We start from the raw sequence: 22,429 nt of genomic DNA on the forward strand, positions 1-22,429 counted from the left end.
AAGTTGAAATGAATAGATTTTAACATAAAACAACTGGAATCTTCAAAAACATTGCCTTCCCAGGCTAAGATTGTTGGAGAACTAGATTAAATTAAAGAGTCCTCACTAAAAACTTGATTTTTCAGGGAAAGCCACTGGTTTCCATAGAAACAAACATCACTGGTTTTAGTAGTGGCCACAGTGTTTTTGTGTGTGGAAATACTGTTTTTTAATAGGATTCTGGTTTTAGTCCATGCTGAAGGCATTTCTGGCACATGACATGAGAAGAAACCAAAGCCACAAGACTTTCGCCTCACTGCTAAATGTATTACTTTTGTTGTCCGTTGACATCTTGGATATATTACTAAAAGATAAAGGCTTAACTTTCTCTTGCAAAAATACAGAATTGCAGACACCAAATTAGACAATTAGCTAACACTATAGCAGTAGCAAATACTGTAAAATTAAATGTAAAATACAATTCCAGACTGGACAAACACCTGGCAGATGAACATACTGTGAATACAAGGGTAAGGTTTTACACTACACGCAGGTAGTTGAAAATAAACTATAAATACAAAATGGGAAACTCTAGAAGTGGCAATTTATGAAAAAGACTGGAATATTTATGTTGACACATCGCTTATATTGCTTATGACACATATTCTTCCAGAAATTGTGGGGAAGCAATACAAAGGCAAACAAAATGTTCGGCTATATATTTAAAAGTGTAGAATTCAAGGCATGTTATGTTGAAATATGTTAAAAATATACAATACACTAGTTTACCCACATTCAGAGTACTGTGTACAGTTTTGGTCAAGACTTACAGTAACAAAAATATGTTACCGATGCATTTTAGGACTTAAAAGAATTTCCTAAACACTGTCTGAAGGAAGTGAACCTTTTTAGTCTTCAACAGAAAATATTACAAGGGGACCTAACACAAGTGCCAAAATCCAGAAAGCCATTGACAAAGTCAACACAATTGGCTTCTTCAAAATAAACAATGAAACACAAACAAGAAGAAACTACTTGGAAGTACATTTAAAAACTGAGAATAAGAGGCTTGTCTTTACCCAAACATTTGTAGGAGTATGGAACAAGCAACCCTGCCATGTGGTGGAAAACCAATAATTTGCTTGGATGGCTTCCTCTCATTTGTAACCATTCTTATGTTCTTAATTAATTATTATGGAATGATAAATGTGTCAACTGAAATAAGAACACAGTGGGCAGTGGTCAATGACTTCTCATCACAAGAGGTTGTGTTAAAAATATAATGTTTAAAACAGTATTTCCTTTTTATCGCACAATTTTAACAACTGACCTGCTGAAGATGTTTAATATTAGGAATTTTAATACAGAACATCTATTGTAAGATATAAACATGTAGTTTTTAAGCATAAAGCTTTAACATGCCAGAAGGCCTAACAGCTCATCCAATCTACATTTACTAAACAAATGCTACACAGGGCTTCACCCACAGGCTGCCAGTGAGAAACAAGAATATAGACCTGACCTTCTTGACTTATAAATCCCCTCAGGGCTTCTGAAGCTCTTGTCTGTGAGCAAGTATATCAAAGGAAGCCATGAACAAAACATTCAGTTGACTTTAGTTTTCAAGTTGCTAATAAAATTCATAAATAATGCAGGCCTCAGGTGTAGTTCCACCAGTAAGTGTAGGTCAGGCCCTGTAGTGTGGACATAACTGGTTTCCAGTCAAAAAGCAGTAAGTGTAGGTTGAGCCCTGAACGTGTAGACTTGTGCTCAGCACACCGGCTGAACTTTACAGAGGCTGGCCTGGATTGGAACCAGGGTAGCCTCATCTTACAGTGCTGCAGCACCCCCTGGGACTCCACAGGAGCCAGCAAGTGGGCAGTGCTGTCAGAGAGAGATGAGTCATTGCTCCAGTTATTGCTACTGTATATCTCCTGTTGGTACTGCAGTACTCACAGTGTCACAAATGGAGGATATCTTTAACAGATGCTTGTTTCATGTGCAAGGTCCTGACCGTTCCCATACTATATAATAGCTGGTTTATGGTTGTAAGCTGAGAAGGCTGGAAATTGCTGATTCTAAATTCGGTGGCAAATTGGACTGTTCAATTCCAAATTAATTCAAAATATAAGCATGACTCCTACTAAGTCAAAGTTCTTGCAAAATAAAAACTAATTCTAGACAATTGGTGGCTGACATGTTTATTAATTCATAGAATCCAGTATATATTTTTCTCTGATCTCTAAAAAAACATTATTTTTCTTATTTTCATCCTCTGGGTGGCAGTACAGCACATCTGTGCCATGAGCACTACATACAGAGGCATACTTCATCCTGAATTAATCAATTCTTCCAATATAATGGAGATTTCATGTAGTGCTTCAAAGAAAGTTCTGTCCTGAACTCTACTGCAGTAAAATAAAGCTGTATAAACACAGTGGACAATCTGGGTTTCCAGTTTTGGGATTTCTGATCCAAACATGGAAATATGAACTCATTTTATTCATGAGTAGTTCATGAATATACATGTCCTAAAAACACATTATGTCTTTGCAATATTGCTTACTACACTATAGTGCCTCCAGAAAGCAATTCTAATAAAAAAAGACAAACTAAAACAAATTCTATTTCATGCCATTTGTTCCATGCAGATGTAATTGGTGTATCTCATTCAAATCATAGATGTTCTATAACATTGCTACAACAGCTTTAGCTCCTTTCAAAGTTGATTCTCCCAGCACCACATAGTAACTATTAAAAGAAAGTGTAGTCTTTCCAGCTAAAACTGTACATTTTACAAGCAAGACTTAACTTGCTTAAGTTAACTATGCAAGTCTTAGTACTTAGAATCAGTTGTGGTCAACAAACCAGCTAAGCCAATCCGCCAGCAGCAGGGACTCTATCGTTACAGTGTGTGTTTAACCTGTGGTGTTTTATGCCCTGAAAACCATGCAGGACATTCAGGATTTAACCTTCACCTCCTGTTCAGTTGCTCCATCTGCTGCACAGAGCCTGAACGTTGGATCCCATCTGGAGTGGCTGCTGTGGTTGGCCGCTGCCAGGTGGTGGTCCTGTTGATATGGTCCACGTAGAAAACTCTTCCATGACTGTCAATCCTGGCCTCCCAGTCTAAAAAAGGAAAAGAAACAAAAAATACAGAGTTTGATAAAACCTGCTGATCCAAAAGTGTTTCAATAAAAAAACCTTTGTGCTTTCTCCAGGAATTTGTATGAATTTCATATTTACGAACCACAGTGTAGCGCCTTGCAGTAATCAATCTGAGACAAGATAAATGTGTTGACCAGTTCTTCAGCTACAGTCAGAAACAACAGTAAGAAGTAGTCTGTTGATATGTCCGAGATAGAAGAATGATGTGTTTACAATATTTTGCACATCTGTGTCAAACATTAAGCCTGGATCAAACATCACCCCCAAATATCACCTGTCTTGAGCAGCAAAAGAGGATTCCACACAAGCTGATCTGTGGGAACCAGGCAGCTCAGGTAGTTAAATATGGTGATGATAACATTAGCTTCTGAGGCTCGATACCCTAACTAGTCCATTGAAAATAGATTTGCTGCCCATCCTGTTCCTTAGGTACTGTTAGATACTGTTACTGTTATTGCTGGTGTTATAACCTGATGCTGTGAGAGCTCTTTGCTGGCAGAAAAAAAGAACGGGCACATGTGTTACAGTATATACTGAGCAGAGTTCATTACCATAGACAGCGACATACTGTAGTTTGTGTTTAGCCAAAGGCAACAGACACTAATTTGCAGTGCTGGTTACCACACTCAAAAGTAACTTTTTTGAGACTTAAAAAATAAATCAATTATAGAGAACATATGGAGGAAATTATACCACATACAATGCACATATGGAAATTACAGACATACCAAGTACACACGCAGACTTGAAGACATAAATTGTAACTGTATGGAACTATCAGCAAGTTTTTACTTGGTTTCCCCTCAACTTTGCTAGGATAGAGCTACAAATAGGAGAACTATTGCTTTACTGTTATTTTTGTGTGCTTTTGAGAATGCAGGATACATATTTGCTGTGTCCTGATTTAAGTTGATGGGTGTGGGGCAAAGCTAGATTATGATTACTGCACTGGTGGAGAATTCCAAGCCAATTTACCATCTGGTAAAGCTTGGAGAAGATAGAAAGCAAAAAAAGGGCAAGGTACAGTAAATGGAGGATCTAGGACCCTACTGGAGAGACTGCAAAACCATATATGATGTGATTGCTTGAAGACTGCTGCCTCTATCTGAAATAACAGACTAAATAGCAGCTGTTTGGTCTGGTGGAAGGAACAGGCCTTAGCAGTACTGATCCTACTATAAAGGATTGTGTCACCACCTTTAAACTGGATCGCGTCAAATTCTATCGCCCAGCTGTTTGGTGTAGAGGAATTCCCTGTTGTCTGGGATGTGGGGCTGTGTTGTTTGGAAGCAAGAACTGTGATCAAATTCATGTTGGGCCAGAGCAGTACTTGTACTATAATACCGCCTGCAACATTATTATTTGTTGTTTACCAGTGGTTCAGCAGCTAATGGACAAACGCTGCATATTACTTTTACCCAAAAAGTCACAAACCGCATTCCTATGAGCAACTCTCACCACCCACACCTGCAGACTAATTAATCAATTTTCATTCCTCGTTTTGGATTTGGATACTCTCAACCTGACTCTTGTTATACCCGACCTAGATCTTCTACCTTGACTACGACTTTGGCCTTTTGCACGTGGGATTTGGACACCAGACACTAGCCGCCTACAGTCTCAGAGTCGCATAGGGTCCAACCAGGTACTCTTAATGTCACCCTTGACACAAAACTGGCAACTTTTACGGTGTATCTTAATAATATGTTAAACCATTTCGAGAATTCAGTGATGAAAACTCCTTCATTAGCTTCTTACACCAAACTGCCTGATGTAACATTCACATAAAAAAGGTAACATTTGTTCTAGGAAACGAATGGTAGGATTCAGACATAATAGACATGTATAAAAACTGCACACTGAAAGAGCCTTCAATACGTCAGGAAAGAAACTGTGCCTTATTTACCATTTAACAATTTCTTTTTCATACTAAGCACAAGAGAGTTTCTACTAACACAAGACAGGAATCAGCTATTGGAGCACAACTTTAGTCAAACCCTAGAAGAAACAGCCTCTGAGGAGCAAATGTGTCATCTCATTTTCAATGAGTCCCGAGTGACTCAACCAGAAAAGTCATTCTCTCAGAGTGCAGGTTCAGTGTATAGTTCAGTTTGAGCATGATTTATTGTGACAGGCGTTCCTCAAATGGTGGTATAAAGTAAGTTCAGTGCCACCAGGGGCAGAATTTTGAATAGTTTTCCCAGAGAAAGCTCCCAGAGAAACAACAACTTCTGTGACTTCCTGGGCACCTACAGTCGTGCCATTGACATCAGTGAAGGATGGGTCTCTTTTTGAAAGTAAGCACGATGACCCAGCTGGGTTCTTGACAAAAGGCAGTCCCTATGTGGTTTCCAAATCTGGCCCAGTGGCACTGCATATTGGACATAACAAGCCCCCAATGTTTATTTTTCAGACTTCTTCAAAACACTGACAGATACTGTAACTGCTTTTAAAAGACAACAGGCAATCTGGCCCTGGATGCTAAACTAAAGGATCTGTGCTGAGTTTTTACCCAGATAGCCTGCCAATGGCTTAAAAGAGATGTGTCAGGAGTGAACAAATCACTGGAAGAAGCTAGTCTTTGGTCTGTCTTATTGTGCCCTGCTGTGCTCAAAGACATCCAAGCTGGCAGACATCATGGTGGTGGTGGAGGGGAGTACCCATTATCTGTAAAGCGCTTTGAGTGGAGTGTCCAGAAAAGTGCTATATAAGTGGAAGCAATTATTATTATTATTATTATTATTATTATTATTATTATTATTATTGTTATTGTTATTAATTATCTATTTACATAGGTTGAAGAAATTCAAGTAGGTAGCTGTGTCAGCATGTGTAGGCTACAAAGGACAAATAAAGGTTTACTCCATGCTGAAAAGAGACCAAAGGAAACACAACATGGCTGTGGAGCCTTCTTCAGGTGAATGGAATAACATTTACTTGTTCCTTACCATCTGTTTACATCAGTGCAGGAAACAGGTGAGCTCATGGCATCTGTGATGAAACCCTTGTCTTCTACCCAGTCATTGTAACCCACATTCCCATCTTCCCATCCCTCTTGGATCCCAGTGCTGGGTTCTGATGAGAAGCTTACACATCCTTACAGTCTGTGACATCAAACCTGGGTCACTTGGGAGTATTTGTATTCGTCTCCTCTGTGTCCACCTGATAAACTAATGCTGTACAATATTGTCATCTACTGTATAATTCTGTTACATTCTCTGTAGCAAAATGTTGCGAAAAGCACTACAGCAAATGAAAAATTGATTGACTTGAAATTTATGATGGAGTAACACTTTTTTTAAGCAATGCCACGAGAACATACAGTACTTTGTGGTATTACTTTAAATGTGAAATTCATACTTTAATGGCAGCCTACACAGCTACACCTATTAACTTTAATGCAACAAAGAAAACACAATATAATTATTATATACCATACAGATAACCTTTGCATTTCACTTGTTATTATTCTAAATTCTACAGTTTGGACACTAAATATGATTGGGAAAGGAATTTCTCCAAATAGCTGCACACATGGCCCCTGTATCCCTGTTTGAACACAAGACGTTGGCTCGGGACATGACAGAAGGTCATGATATCACATACAAGTGACGCACTGTAAATCAAATATTTTGAAATCAAATACATCAAATCAAAATATAGTTTGAAAAAGTCATATTGTTACGTACTGTAAGTTGAATGAACTCTGTCTGTGTGCTACAATAGTGGTTCTCATGATTTCATGTGTTTCATGAATACTGTAGATAAGCTCATCTCTGTAATCAGGCAGCGAATTTCAAGCAAAGATTCAACCATGACATCCAAGGAGCTTTCAATAGCAACTCAGGAATAAAGGACACAGATCAGGGTAAGGATGTAAAAATATCTTACCTTAAAAATATTTTCACCATTAAGACGTTGAAGGTATATACTGTAATAGCATGTAGACACTGCTTGTGACACAGTGCCCTTCCAAAGTGAGCTGCCAGTCAAAGGAGGAACTGGTCTGAAAAGCCAGAGTGAGTTCAATGTCCATAATAAAAAGCTAGCAGAATGGAAAGGAGGAATTTATTACTGAAAACAATTCCTGTATGGAATTTGCAACAAAGCATTTTACTGATACAGTATACTGCAAACATATGCCAAAAGGTTTTTTGGTCAGACAAGACAAAATTGGAACTTTCTGTTCTAAATGCAAAGCATTATGTTATTGGGCTGATTCTCATCAGTAAGGATAAGAATGCTTGTTAGGTTTGAAGAAAAAATGGATGGAGCAAAGTACAAACAAGTCTTTGAGAAAAACTTTTTTCTAGCTTTCTAGAGACCTAAAACTGGGACAAAAATTCACCTTTCACAAGAACGATGACCCAAAACACAAGGCTAAATCTATACTAGAGTAGCATAACAAGAAGAAAGTGAATGTCCTTGAGTGGTTCACTCAAAGTCCTGATTTGAATCCGACAGGAAACCTGTAGCAAAATTTGAGCACTGCTGTCCACCATTGGTGTCCCCAAACTAATTGACAGAGCTTGAAAAAGTACATCCTACACTATCTTGTTGTGTGAAGTTGGTACAGTACTTATCCAAAAAGACTAACTCCTGCAACTTCTGCCATAGGGGATTAACCATGTATTGACTTTTAAGGGTGAATACTTAAACAATAAGCATATTTTTAATTTTGGACTTTTCTTTGGTGTTTTTGCTGGTTTCAACTTATTTTACCTATAAAAGAGATCAGTTTGAGACTTCCAGATATAGATTCCCATATGCTTAAAGTGTTATATGCTGCTATTCTGAAAGGTTCACTTTCAGATGTTAATACCGCCATTGAAAAAAGACAAAAATCCCACATTTGTAATGTCTGTTAGATTTGCCCCGATGCCTCATGACAAGCTATATGTTAACGTGCTATAATGTGTCTGGATAGCTGTATGACCAAATTAGCCTGCCAGAATCAGACAGACTTTATTAAAAGATGTCTTATGTCTGGTAACTATTTTGTTTTCTTTCACTGGATGCTGAGAGCTCAAATGGAAATATCTATGGTCACTTCTAGATATGGGTTTGCATTCAGGTTACACTAATACAGTTTACCTTTCAAATATGCCACTCCTTCAGAATTTGTTTTAACTGGCAACAAGAGCTGTTGCCAGTTCTCTTTTCTGCTACAGTATGTGGTTTTAAGGAATAAGTGCTCAGATTATGCCACATTTTCTAGAAAAAATGACCTAAATTCCCTTTCTCTTCTCTTTGGAGAAATAAAGTAGTTTACACTCCAGCAGATATTTTTGTGATGCTTTTTTCACACTGTTTCGGGATATGCAATTTAAATACAAACATCCTGCTTCTTTTTTACAGCATCACCTTTCTGCATTCAGCATGACTAAAGTGCCTCCTGGAGGTTAAGGTTGTATTAGAAGTTTAAAAAGGGACTAGCTTCCATATGCTTCTTTCTTCTTGTTTTTTTTAGCAGTTACTATATGAAACATACTGTTTAAGAAACAAACTACAGTATATCAAACTGGATTTGCATTGTTATAGATGAAGAAATGTCCATTAACATTATTTGCTAAATTAAACATTTTGGTTTCCAAAAATCCTAATTATCAAATTATCTGCTTAAAGGCTCCTCAGAGAGTGTACTAGGCCTCTCATAGATGCTGCCATCTTGGAGTGATACTGAAATTCTTATTGCATGGTACTTTTGTCATACAGTAGCTGTCCATTCTTATTTTTTGGGTCCTAAGGTAGGAAACTCAGAGGGGGTTACTACTGATGGTGGGAAAGGCCATTTGAGGGGATAGATATTGAAATGGAATATTGTTGATTTTATTATTTGATGTTTTTAAAAAAACTGAAATATTTCCTCAGAAATCAAAGAAAACAAAGGCAAAATGCATAATTAAAAATACATTTGGATATGATTATCTTAGTATGAAAGCAATAACATGCTCAGTAGAGGTATTGATATTTTAAATGTAATTGCCAAATGCCCAGCAGGAAATTACAACTGAGTTGGTGTCACGATTGTAGTCCCTTCTCCTTAAGGGTGCTCCTGCTCTTTCACTTGGGACCTAATTTTGTGCACCTGCCCCTTGTTCCAGCCTCCTTCCCGTCCCCCTTAAAAGCCAGACACCCACTCAGTTCGGGGCTCTGCACTGATTCCCATATCGTGCGAGCCCGGGACCTGTATTTGCCTGGCTCTGTCAGGTTTTTAAGTTTCTGTTCCTGTTTCCGTTCCCCCCCCCCCCGGTTCCGACCCGGTTCCTGTTTTTAACCCGTCTGTCTCGTATGGATTGCCTGGCTTTTGGACTTTTGCCCTGTCTTTTGGATTTCCCGTTCGTCTCATCCTTGGATTGTTTGCCCCGGACTCACCCCCCTGGACACCTGCGCACTTTGGACACGCCCCCCCCGTATTCATTCCCGATTCCTGCATGGCTTTTTCCCTTGTTTCTCACTCAACCCCGGATTGTGTCGTCCGCATAGGGTCCAGAAAGAACTGTTTGTTACAGTTGGCTTTGTTGTTTTTAGAACCCTGGATAAATGCCCAGTTTTTCATAGTGAAAAACCAAACCAAAACCTGAACAGAATTATTGTTCACTGCAAAACAACAGTAGAACTAACAATATTAGAACACTGAAGCTTTCAGTCATAACATTCGCTTGATGTATCACTTCCATCAAATATGGGCTATATTCTACATTAATATTTGCTATTATGATTCTGTATCCTAGAACTCTGAGCTAGAACAGGTATTGTTTGTGGGACAAGTTGTTTTGCTAGTTGTCAGTTTTATTCTTTTTTTTACAATATTTACAACATCAACATCAATCATTTCTGGATTTGAACACAATCACTTTAGAATCTTTGAAGACTGCTGAGTACTTCTGTGTCCATCACACACACAGGTGCTGAGGACTTAACTACAACACAGTCCATTCCTGTACTGCACTATGATAAGCTCTGAATGGTGTTGTTGTAAATGCAGACAACACCTTTTTGTGCTAGTAATCATGAAAACTGGGATATGAAAGATAAGCCAAGGTAACTGTCTTACAGAACCAGGAAAACACTTGTGTTCAGTGCTGAATTACTGAAAACATCACCATTGTGATGCACACCATTGATTCAATAGTTTTATGGTACTTCACCACAGACTTTTTTCGAAAACACATATCCATCCAATTTAATTCCTAATCTTCAATTTAAGAAACGTGTATCAAACAAATAAGTATAGTCTAATTGAACTATGTAGAGTATGTTTTTTATTTACACAAAATTAATAATGCAGCAAATTTCATTTTGTGGAATGAGATTACTAGTCTTTTTGAGCTATTATTCAACAGAAGAAAATGTATTTTTTAAAATGTTATATTAGAATATTAGAATCAAGAGATTGTGTATGTATTCTATTAATAATACTAATAACAGATTAACCCAATATTTATTAATTTGCAGCAGAAACAAAATGACAGCCTATAGTGTGTAAGTGTGTCAATTTTTCAAAAATACAGCATTTTCTGTTTGAGAAAACACAACTATTTCATAAAGTCAAGTTAAAGAATGAAATTATTAGTATAAAATAACAGTTTTATTTCCTAGTGGTGGATTAAATACTCTGCTTGGTAAGAATATCTGTATACCTCCTTTTCCAAAAAAATGAAAAACACCTACTCCACACAAAGTTTTTTTTATATTACTTTTTGTCCATCACCATTTTCCTACTTTATTGCTAAAAGAATAGGTTAACCATGAAGCTACAAGCATGGCTGAACACAAAGTGAGGTCTGCTTAAGGTTCCTCTTCTGCTTATATGCTCATATGACTACATAATGTACATTCAAATACTCAGATCCATGAGAAGTCGATCAAAAATGCTGCTGTTACCGTACTTGTCCTGCTAAGTAAATTCAGATCTCGATGAAAAAAGACTTAATAGTGTTATCTCATTGTGTTAATCATTCTTCATGAAGCCTGGCTCTAACCTACATGACAGCAAGATTGTTCTAGTGTATCAATGTCAAAGAAGATTCAGAGCTACTGCTGTAATTGCTAGTTGAAAACCACGCACTGCCTGTCTGGACACTTGCATTTAGGCCTCTCATTGTAGAAGGGCAAAAACTGCAAGAAAATCTGCTTTTTTGGAAAAGAACCCTTAATCAGTGTTAACTTGTATGAAACATGGAGGATTTAACTTAAACTCCAATTTAGGAGGATATTTAAACAAAGCTCAGGACAGTGAAAATGCCTGATGCTAGTAGGAATGACAGAGGTCAATAAAGCCAGATGGAATGAGCACGCAAGCAGCCCTCTGAGACAATAACAGAGAACATACAGTACACAGTACAGTCCACCACCCAGCAGCCCTCCACCAATGGCCACGCGTGGCCCTTGTGTGATGGCTACTGCGGACGACAGAAATGGATCCTAAACGCAGATGGGGATGACACAGGAAAGCTTACTTGGTGGCAACGGTTCATCGATAGTTGGGTAATGGTGGGGATCAGGTCGCAAAGCAGGTAGCTGGCTGACTGGAGGATGACTGCATGGCAAGGGGCAATTGCCTACAAAGACGAGAAAAACAGAATGATTTGAAAAGCAAGATAGCATGGGAAACTATGAAGTTCACTGGCTCCTTTTAGCCTTAAATTAAATCCGCAGTGACACACAGTTTCAGAATTGGCCTGTCCAACCAAATGCAGTGTTTTTTTTTTACTGCTGGCATGGTAAATAAACATGGGGGAAATGAAATAACCAAGACGTGATTATTCCTAGTTTGGATGCTGCATGAGTAAAAAGATTAAAATGTTATAATGCAATCTTAATTAGAGAATTATTCTTCTAAGCAAGCATAAAGTAGATTATGCCCTTGTATTCTGACAACAGAAATTGCAAAGATTTAGAACTGCATTGCATCTCATGTTAATTGTATCATTTTTTCCCCCAATGGACTGTTAACAAGCTTACAACCAAAAAGGTTGCACCTCAACACTCTATAAACAGGAAAAAAGGCGCCAGAAATATAGTATGTTGTTTAAATACTGTATAAGAGAAAGTCTGTTCTCTTGTCATGAATAAAAATGGATTATGCTTCTGTGTCTGGAGGTTGAAAAGGTTTTACTACAGTGGGTTTACAGTCTCCAGTCTGCTAAAGTGATTTCTGTTGTGCATTCTCTGAGTTTGTACCAAATTGCCCGTGATTTGTTTTTTTTCTAGAAGCAGAAGATTAGAAAGAAGTGGTAGAAGCCCAGTACCAGTGGAACAGGGTACCAGTAGTGGTACCAGTGGTAGAAGCACAGTGAGTAAAGGTTCTTTAGATCCTTATGTCATGTTAAACTGGAGGCAGAAAAATAAGGAAGAAGTTAAAACTAACCCAATGAATCGTTTATTTGAGTTCTTCTTTAGGACCTAAACAGTAGGTGATTCAAAGAGACTGAGAAAACCTGCCTGACTGTGGCCCCTCTCCTGGGTGTCACGAACCGCACTCCCACGTGCACCTCTCGGGGTCAACACCTGTGCCCTAGTTAGCCATTTGCACTGCGCTTGCCCTTTTCCCCATTTAAACCCGCTCACTCCTCTCTGTCCTCGCTCACTGTTGAGATCGACTTAGCCTTTCTCTTGTGCACGTACTGATCTCTGGATACCGACCCTGTTTAACCTTCAGCAACGTCTTCATCTCTGTCTCGCGGCTCTCGGATTTGGATACCTTTCTGACCTGACTACTGGATACCCAACCCTGCTCCGTCCCCAGTCACGCCTTTGTTTCTCTCTCTAGCAGATTTTGGATTTGGATACCGTACCGACCTGACTACTGGAACCCGACCTAGCCTGTCTACCCGACCTCGCATTCCGTTTTTCGCCCTTTGGATTTCTGGACATCTATTTCTCTCGGCACCGCTTAGGGTCCGATCACCTCTTCCACAAGTCCCTAGTGACTATTGTGACACTGGGTGTCATGTTTTTAGGACAGGTAAAAAGATAAGCAGATGAGATATGAGATTATGAATGGTGGTCAGCCTAAGATACTGAACCCTATTGCCTCAAGACTGGGTTATTGCAAACACATGGCATGAATAAGGGGATTAAAAGTTATCATGCAGACTGACTGAACCTTCAGTTGCTGTTCTTTCTTTTTTTTAAACTTGAGAGTTTTTATGTAGTTTTATTTTCTTTCTAGCCTTTTACTGTACATTCAAAGGCATGTTCCTACCATTTTTTATAGATACAGTATGTGATTGAGGAAGCAACTATGCCTGAGTAGGGATAACTGAATAGCTCAGTGTGAATACACTGAATACAGTTCACTCAGTGAACACAGTCTGACTGTGGGCAATAACTGTAAACCCTGTGCAATGAGTGTCCTAGAGAACATGTAAGAAATTACCATTATTAGAATTATTTGTGGAAAAAGTAAATATCATGTCACTATTCATGAGAAAAAAAACACCACCACCTTATCAGATTGATCAAAAATGTTTGGGTTTTCCACTTTCAGTAAGTCAAAATATATTTCATCTTAAAATTGGAACTGTATAAACAGTAGCTGTGTTTTACAATACTTTGAAAATAAGTTCCATTTCCATACGTACCACCAACAGTTTTGGGTGTCATTCATAATTCTCTTTGATATACAGTATATACTGTAAATCACTGAATGTTATGCTGCTCCAGGTTATTTGTACTTCGTTTGTCAACAATCGCACCTAAGGTTAATATTGCTGTTTTGATATCAAGGCAGGTTTATAAAATAACCCAAATAATGAGACGAGACTGCAAAATGGGTTATTTTATAACATTTAAAAACCTTTAAAAAAAACCTGCTACACTAACCAGACCAAGGTGGTGTACCGACATTGACTGCCAAAATGATCAGTAAGTTCAAATCATCAAAATACACTGCAGGTTTCAGATCAATAACCCTGCTTTGTGGGGTTTCGGAAACACCACCATCATAACTGAATAGTAAAATAATAGGATTTCTCAATAAGCCCCATCATCCCAACAGTTCTGTGCGTGGTATTTACATTGAAATATATTTTATAGAAACATAATTAACATTGTGGGAAATAAATCCCCGGCCAAAGCAAACAAGATAACGCAATTCCATAAACACAAAGGAATTCGAATTTGTTTAATCCTGGGAAATCTGAGGAAAAAAAAACATATTTGGATAATGCAACACAACTTTGGAAGCACAAGAAAGAGCTGCTAAAACAGAAAGAGACAGAAGTGATGGAGCTTTCTAAAGAAAATTAGCTTGCATGTACAGTAAAAGCATCACATACTGATTCCAGGGGGAATTCTGCTGCGTGTGAGAGCACGTGTGCATTGTCCGTGTGAAAAGTTACAGAAGCCAGTCAGGGGTGCGGGCTGCTCACCTTGGCCTCTGCTGCTGGGACCTGGCACAGGGGACTCCCCGCTCTCCGTGTTGCTCTGGGGGCTTTCCTCCTGCGCTGCTGGCTCCTCCTCCCACTGGGCAGTGCCGTCTCCAGGCTCTCTCTCATTGGTCTCGGGGCTCTGGACGGAATCAGGCACCGATTCAAAGGCGCTGTTCTCCTCCTCCTCTTCTTCTTGCGAGGAGAAGACGGTGCTCTCGGAGATGCGGGGACTGTCCAAAGAGGAGAAGCGGGTGTGACTAGAAAAGCGGTTGCCCCCCTCGTAGCCCGAGTTGCTGTAACAGGAGGTGCTGTAGCAAGAGGTGCTGTAGCAGGAGGTGCTGTAGCAGGAGGTGTCACACAAGTCACAGTCGTTCTCCCCCGGCAGCCTCTGGCTGGACTCGCTTTCGCTCTCCAGATGGGGCTGCTCACTCTCCAGCAGCTGGTTCAAGTCTGAGAGACGCTCGATTGAGAGGCTGCGGGGCAAAGTCCTCCTGCCACAGCTGTCTGTGTCCATGGTAATGCTGTGGGACTGTGTCTCAGAGGAGCTGTCTTCTGTTGCATCCTTGTCTTCCACAGGTTTCAACGTCAGTTCCTCCGAGTCCAGGGTGCTGGCGTCCTCTTCAGCTTCATCACTCATCTGGGCTGAGGGCAGGCTGTGAAGCAAGTGATGGATGCGAATGTAGTGGGTGCGGGGAGTTTCAGGTTCCCCGCAGGCTGATGCGATGACTGTCTCCAGCTCAGAGACTGGAAGCGAACAGGGCCTGTTTTTGCGTTTTGTGGCTGTCCTCATCCTCAGGGAACACCCCTCAGCCTCCTCCTCCTCCTCCTGTTGCTGCTGTTGTTGCTGATCCTCTGCGTCTCTGCCTGGCTCCAGAATGGACTTATCCTCTGCAGCTGCCTCACCACCTGTCTCCACTGCTTCAGCCGGAGTGTCTGAAGGAGCCTTCTCTGCCTCCTCTCCCTGTGTACTGGCTTCATTTCTTGCATCTTCCACCTGGGCACCAGCACATGGTGGTGGGGTTTCTGTCTCTGGCTGTGGGCTTGCTGGCAACTGCATTCCATTTGGTTCCTTGTCTTCTGGCACAGTCATCTCCTCAGCAGGGCTCTGAGTCTCTCCTTCCGGCTGGGATTCACTTACAGCCAGCTGGCTGATCTCAGTCATCGATGTCCCAGCTACAGGACTGCAGGAGCCAGCGCCAAGAGAGGCTCTGTCACTCTGGTTTATCTGCTCTGGGTCGTTGGGCTCCATGTTCAAGTTATCGTCAGTCTGAGGTTCACAGCAAGAATCTGTAACCAAGTCCTCTGCTTGATCTTCCTGGGCAACAGCAGACTCTGGCTCAGTGCTAATGGAGACTTCTTCATCATCTGTCAGGAGAAGGAAAATTATTGGTTGACTGCTCCTCACAGCCAAGCACTGAGATCTCACTGCAGTGAGTCACTGAAAATATTGACTTGTCACGCAAGAGATAATGAGTAGAGATTTTTTTATGGTTAAATATTTTAACACAAGTGCAATTTTTATTTCTCCCTACATCACCTATACATTTAAGTTTATTCTTTGCCTCCTACTGTATGTTCCAGAATCGCCATGAAAAAGTACCACAAGCCCATCTAAGTGAAATACTACACTGGCAGGCATTAGATATGCAAGTCTAATATGGTTTTAGAATGCTTCATCATTTCAGTACGAGCCATTTAGGCATACTGATGGGGCACAAGTGCAATAAGTCACTACATAACAGCATTTTATTTAAAATGATTTCCTGCTCATTGCGAGTTTCAAAATTGTATTTGGTACAAAATTGTTTCCAGTAAGTGTACATCTCATATTAGTACAAAAAGCTTATTAAAGTATAAAAGATAGAAGATATCTTATCTTCTAAAAGAGCACCAAATAAATTAGAAAGATTTCAGTATTTTTTTCACCATTCCTGATATAAGGGGATTGGGATGAATTATTAGGAATGATGACATCATCATATGGGGATTCTTATCTGAAATCTATTAGGAATTGTCTCCTAAGGTTGTATTTGCCATCGGTATTTTCCACTTCAGTGGAAGATTTTTCACTTTTGGGTGTCAAAGACTAGCAACATTTTTTCCCAAACGTTTCTCAATATGGTGCATGTCTCTTTGACAAAATTAAAAGTGAGAGAATAAAAGAGAGAGAGGAACAAGTCATAGTTTAGTTTAGTCATTTCCATTAGAAGATACCATTGAGACTGACAGGACCATCAGATGAGAAGAGCCGAGGATCAGACGTACCTTGATGAATGGACGATGTTATCTCAAATCTGAACTGCAGCTGTCCACTTACATGGTCTGTCGGCAACCTCCTGCCCAGTGTGTAGCTCACAACCCTGTCACTGCAGAGAAAAAGAGCCACCTCAGAAATTCTGTCCAATCAGTGGTGCTGCAGGAGAACCTGCTGGTAAAAAAATCTCCTTTCTTTCAATAAAAATGTTTTTTTCATTCTGCTGTTTTGAAGACCTATATAAGTGGTAAATTATCAGCAATAGGCATGCAGAATTAAGCACTGATATTTGTCTTTTGGGATAAAGAATTTCATACAGAGCCTGGTTTTACAATATAAAGTATAGGCAGTCTGAACAGTAAACATCACTAAGCCTCTGGATATATAGGGAAAGAAAAAATAGCATTAGGGCCGATATAATATAGACTGTATAATTATATTTGAATAATGCATTTCTGTTGTCAGTTTCTTTATAGCTTTATCTCAGAATCTGGTGTTGATACTGCAGTTATCTCAAATTGCTTGATATACATTTAATGTGTAATGAGATAGGCATCGAATGTGCCAGTTCTAAAAGTTTAGATCTGACCTGTCGACAAGAATCACTTCCACTGTCACAATAAAAAAGTCCACCTGTCAGAAATGTGTTTTCCTTGAGTCTAGTTTAACCCCAGTAAAATAAAAAAAGTACTGTAGAAATTAAATCCATAAGTTATTTGCAACCTGCAGTGTCAATAGAAATATAGAATGGAAATGTAGAGGAAACCGTATTTTTTATATTTAAGGGCCCGAAAAACTGTTCTTATACATTTGGTAAAGCCAGTGCCAAAACAATATGGTAAAACCTGTTAATTGATTTGATGGCACTCTGATATCATCTAGGAACATCAAATGCAAAAACAAATTAGTACAATTTGGATGCAGTTCTCTTTATATGTTTTCTTTTGCAAAAATGTATGCAAGTCTAAGAGTTTAAGATATAGCCAGTTCTAGTGAGGAATACAAAGCCTAAGAGATTTTAAGAGATCAGATAATGGCCATTCTTCCATACACTTACAGTACAGCAATAAGAAAATGCATCAGCAGTCAAGAGGGAACAGCTACCGTCATCACGGATTATCTTCTACATCTCATGTAGATATAATGGGTGTGATTTTCTGAGGATGCTGCTTTCAGACTACACGCTTTATCCATGATCTGATGGACTATGAAAGCTGTCCAAATCTGTACATGGTTTTGGCAGTTTATCAGTTTAGATTAACAGCTTACCATATATATAGGTGCTGTGTTCTGGTGTTTCACCACCTTGCCCTGTGCTAAGACTTGCTTTTTCACCATGAGTTAGAACAGTAACATGCAGTCTGCATCAATGTACATTCAAATAATAATACAAGTTTTTTTTCAATCAAACTGGTTGCTCTGTAATTTGCCTGTCCTGGTTCCTCTTGCCAACTGCGGGATTATGGTCCTGAAAAACCCCTGTGGGTGGTAAAACTTCAGTTGTATTATATTTGCATGCATTTGAAATAGGGGGTTATGTTCCCATGATCCATGTTTCACTGATCAATGGCAAACATAACCTGGAGATTTAATCCTTTAAAAATTAATATAATAATAACATGTACAAATGTGAATAGAATTCAATATACTGTACAAAAGTAATGCATGATAAGTCATAGATTAATGGAATACTATTTATAAGATCACTTTATTAGCCATATACAATTTCGTGCATTAGGTATTTGTCTTTTCGCATACCCCAGCTTGCTCTCAATGAGACACAGACAGGGAGAAAAGCTTGGGGTCAGAGTGCAGAGTCAGCCATTTATACAGCGCCCCTGGAACAGTTGGGGTTAAGGGCCTTGCTCAGGGGCCCAACGGAGTAGGACTCCTCTGTTGGCCATGGGATTTGAACCAGCAACCTTCCAGCCACAGGAGCAGATCCTTAGCCACTGGACCTAGGATGCGAACAGTGCTGAGTTTGTATGTCCTTCCCCTTTTTGCATGGGGATTCTTTAGGTTCTCCGGTTTCCTCCCACAGTCTAAAAACATACTGGTAGGTTAACTGTCTTCTAGGGAAATTGTCCCTGGTGTGAATGTGTGTGTGTGCCTGTGTCTGTCTGCCCTGTGATGGACTGGTTTGTCGTCCATTGTTTATTCTGGCTTAAGCCCGTTGCTTGCTGGTATAGGCTCCAGCTCCCCCACGACCCTGGAAACCAGCATTATATTTCATGATAAACCTGAGAAAATGTAGATAATGAAAAAAAAACATACATTATACAAACTGCAAATATGACAATATGGAACATAAAGGAAGATGTCCTTTTGAGAACTCAAACACATCATTAGTTCAAGCTGTATGCGATAGCTGGAAAGGTCAGTGTCATCATTAGTACAACAGTGAGGGAAGTGGTCTGACTTCAAGCGATGATTGGATTTGATTATGGAGTCACCACGGCATGCCATTTTAAAAAAGGAGTTCTTGTGCTTAATACTGATTTAATCATTAAAATTAATTTTATTTTGAAATGTTTGATGCCCATGCATAGTTTTAGTGTAATTAATTCAATTCTGTAAAGACAAAAATGTGTCTAAAAATTTTTGTTCAGTCATTATTAATATTCAGTCTTTGATATAATAATGCAATTCTAACCTTTATTGTAACCACAAAAACATCAAAGTAAAAGAGATCAAAGCACGGTGAAAGCATGGAACAGTAAGGTGATTTATCATTAAGGTATTTGGCTACTAATTATACTAATTACTACATACTGTAGTACTAATTACTAATTTATTTGGCTGATGCTATAATTAAAAGAAACTTTTACTGGTACCAATTTAACCAGCAAACATAAGTAAAGTACCATTCTCAAGAATACAACAGCTGTGCTCCACCCTGGATTTAAACCACCAAGTTCAAAGCCTTACAAACTCTTCAAATAAAAGCAAGGGCAGAATGAACTAGAGGTACTGTATGACATTAGCATTGGAAAGCTGTGAAAATTCACAATTGAAAATTTGCACAAGGGAAAATATGCACGATATGGGAGGGTTACAATAGTTCTCTGCGTTTGTCCAAGGTGTAACGGACATACCCTATTGCATGTCTTTCCAGGAGCCTCTGTACTGGCATGGACAGTTTTCCCAGGAAGCGCTTGATGATTGGTCTGCTCTTAGCAAACTTATCCTTCACCTCTATCTCCAGCACGTCCGTGGGCAGTGAAACAAAGTTGAATTGCTAAAGAAGGAAAAGGAAAAAGAGAAAACGGAGCTGTTGTTACACTTTACTGCCTCCTCACAATCTGGTCTGGTTCATGTACACACACTGTGTATGGAGAGTATATACTGTATGTGCATTATATACTGTATATAAACTACAGGTGTTATTTTTATTCAACCTCTTCTGTCAGAAGTGAATATTGCTTCATTAACTTCATATTTATATACACAGAACACTGGTGCAGCATATTAAAAAAGCAAATTTCTGAACTGTCAAGTCTTTTGATAATACTTCTACACATTTCTTACAAATATTAGCACTTTGGCCCAAGTGTTATTTTTGTAACTCAGAAGTCGTTAAAAAAACAGTTATTTCTTTCATTTCATTTTCCATTTAAACATGTGAAGAGAAAGGATACTTTATGCACATTCTCTATAGAACTGACACCTAGTTAATGATTAAATTAATGTCTAAAAAATATGACAAATCATTGTCTCTTTTCTGCTGTTTGAAGAATTGTTTTAGTCTTCTAGACCGAGCCTGCAGACAGCAGCTGCAGCACCAATGCCAAAGGTACAGTACTTAAGACTTCTCACCGGCTCCTGTATATACAGATTAGCACATCTAGAACTCACAATAAGTCTTAGTTTGTCCCCTAGTTAACTTTATAACCACAAGAACTACTCAATGAAATAGTTTAGTCCACTGTACTAAATATCTACTAAAATATGGATGATAAATCAATAGTTTTAATGTGAAATGCAGTACACAACAATGAAATTTAAAGAGAAGACCTTGTACAAAAACAAAATTACTGTAGCAACTCTACTGTACCATCCAAAACACTTCAGCAAATATCATATGGATATACTGTGTAATGTATATACTGATGCACTAAAACACACCACATGAAAAACATGTTATAATTAAGTAGTGTATTTTAATTAAATAGTGTAATTTTCTAAACATGCTAGACAAAGATGTTTTTTACCATTTAGTTTTCAGAAAATATTTGTATGCCTGAGAAGACAAAACCTTTTGCTGCACAATATTTCCAAACCTACAGTATATGGTGGCATTGGTTTTCAGATGTCCAGAGGGAAAAGTACTATTGTATATACTGTACCGGCCCTCCAACACTACTTAAAACAGCCACCAGGTTTTCTACGGAGTTCTCCCATCCCAGGCCCAAACTTGCTTAGCTTCTAAGATCTGTTCTTAACTACAATTACAAGACTACAAATATATTTTATTTCACAGCTCCTGACAGGAAATAAATATGTTAAGAAATGCAAGTGGTTTTATTACGTTATGTTCTGCATTATCAAAATTCAAACACCTGGAAATTTTAAAAGCCAGAGTTTACACGAAAAAAATGTAATACTACAGTATATTTCCACATTATTTTGACTGATCCAAAACATTCTGGTACCACACAGACAGTTAATGCTTTGAAGGATAATACTATACACGACATTCAGATATTATTTACACTTTTCTGAATATGTGTAGGCTTGACATTTTTATTAATTTTGCAACAATCAGTATGTCAGTGCAGTAAATCAGACATTTTAACTGAATTTATTAACTATCAGAAAAAATCACTGAGGCAGATAAAGCTGCATGATGACTGGTAAGCAAATACTATCCAGCCAGAACACAAACTCACTGAGTACTGGAAATGAGCAGCAGATAAGCTTGTCTCTTTTAAATTGCTTCCTCTAAACAAATCACACAGATCTTTGTTTAATTAAGCAATCTGATATTCGATGATTAAGCATTCGTCTCTGAGCATACCAGGTGCTTTGAAAATATCAAGCCAAAGTATCCAATAAAAGTCTACCATCGTCCAGGGAAATGTTAATTGAAATCAGTAAATGCCTTTAATAGGATGTAATAAGAGATGTATTATTATTTGTTCAACTTGACAATTCTATCCAAGGGCAGCACAGTGGCACAGTGGTTTGAATTGCTACCCCCCTTCAGTGCTTGGGCACTGGGTTCAATTGCTGGGGTGCTATTGGTTTGGAGTTTGTATGTTTTCCCCCATCTGACTGGCTTCCCTCTAGGTGCTCTACTTTCCACTCTTTCTGATGACTTGTAACAGTCGGGACTTGCTATTGTTATTCTCCTTAACCAGCCTATACTGGTTGGTAGACAATTGGGAGACAATTAGACAAGCATGGCAAAAGTCAAATCATGGTAAAGAATAAAGAGGAATGACAAAGCATTCATTTGTCAAGCACATCCCAGATGCTTGCTAGCAGGGAAAGCGAGCTGTGTCATTGCAGCTGGTGACAACATCATCAAACTGTCACCTTACGCAGATATTAATCATCTGGAGACTAGGAGCACCTAGAGTTCATATACGCCAACACCCGTTCCAGGTGCTCTTCATTATAAATACTTGGACCTGGATGGGCTCAGGGT

The 22,429-nt window shown here is 38.9% G+C and overlaps 1 protein-coding gene across 4 annotated transcripts in view; it reads right to left on the reverse strand.

Annotated features, from left to right (window-relative positions):
- LOC148657308 (E3 ubiquitin-protein ligase HECW1-like) overlaps nt 1-22,429 on the reverse strand; it is a 119,535-nt gene that overhangs the window by 28,419 nt on the left and 68,687 nt on the right. For 3 of the 4 annotated variants that reach the window (XM_088643388.1, XM_088643386.1, XM_088643387.1), the window contains 5 exons: nt 19,875-20,017; nt 16,791-16,891; nt 14,526-15,890; nt 11,610-11,711; nt 2,958-3,108 (listed from right to left, as the gene is read on the reverse strand). In XM_088643388.1, the coding sequence (XP_088499514.1) occupies nt 2,958-3,108; nt 11,610-11,711; nt 14,526-15,890; nt 16,791-16,891; nt 19,875-20,017 (1,862 nt within the window). The remainder of the gene's footprint in view (nt 1-2,957; nt 3,109-11,609; nt 11,712-14,525; nt 15,891-16,790; nt 16,892-19,874; nt 20,018-22,429) is intronic. The other variant, XM_088643389.1, reaches the window with a different exon arrangement.

The sequence above is a fragment of the Lepisosteus platostomus genome, chromosome 8, assembly GCF_059453375.1.
Source record: "Lepisosteus platostomus isolate fLepPlt1 chromosome 8, fLepPlt1.hap1, whole genome shotgun sequence".
In the NCBI taxonomy this organism is placed as follows: domain Eukaryota; kingdom Metazoa; phylum Chordata; class Actinopteri; order Semionotiformes; family Lepisosteidae; genus Lepisosteus; species Lepisosteus platostomus.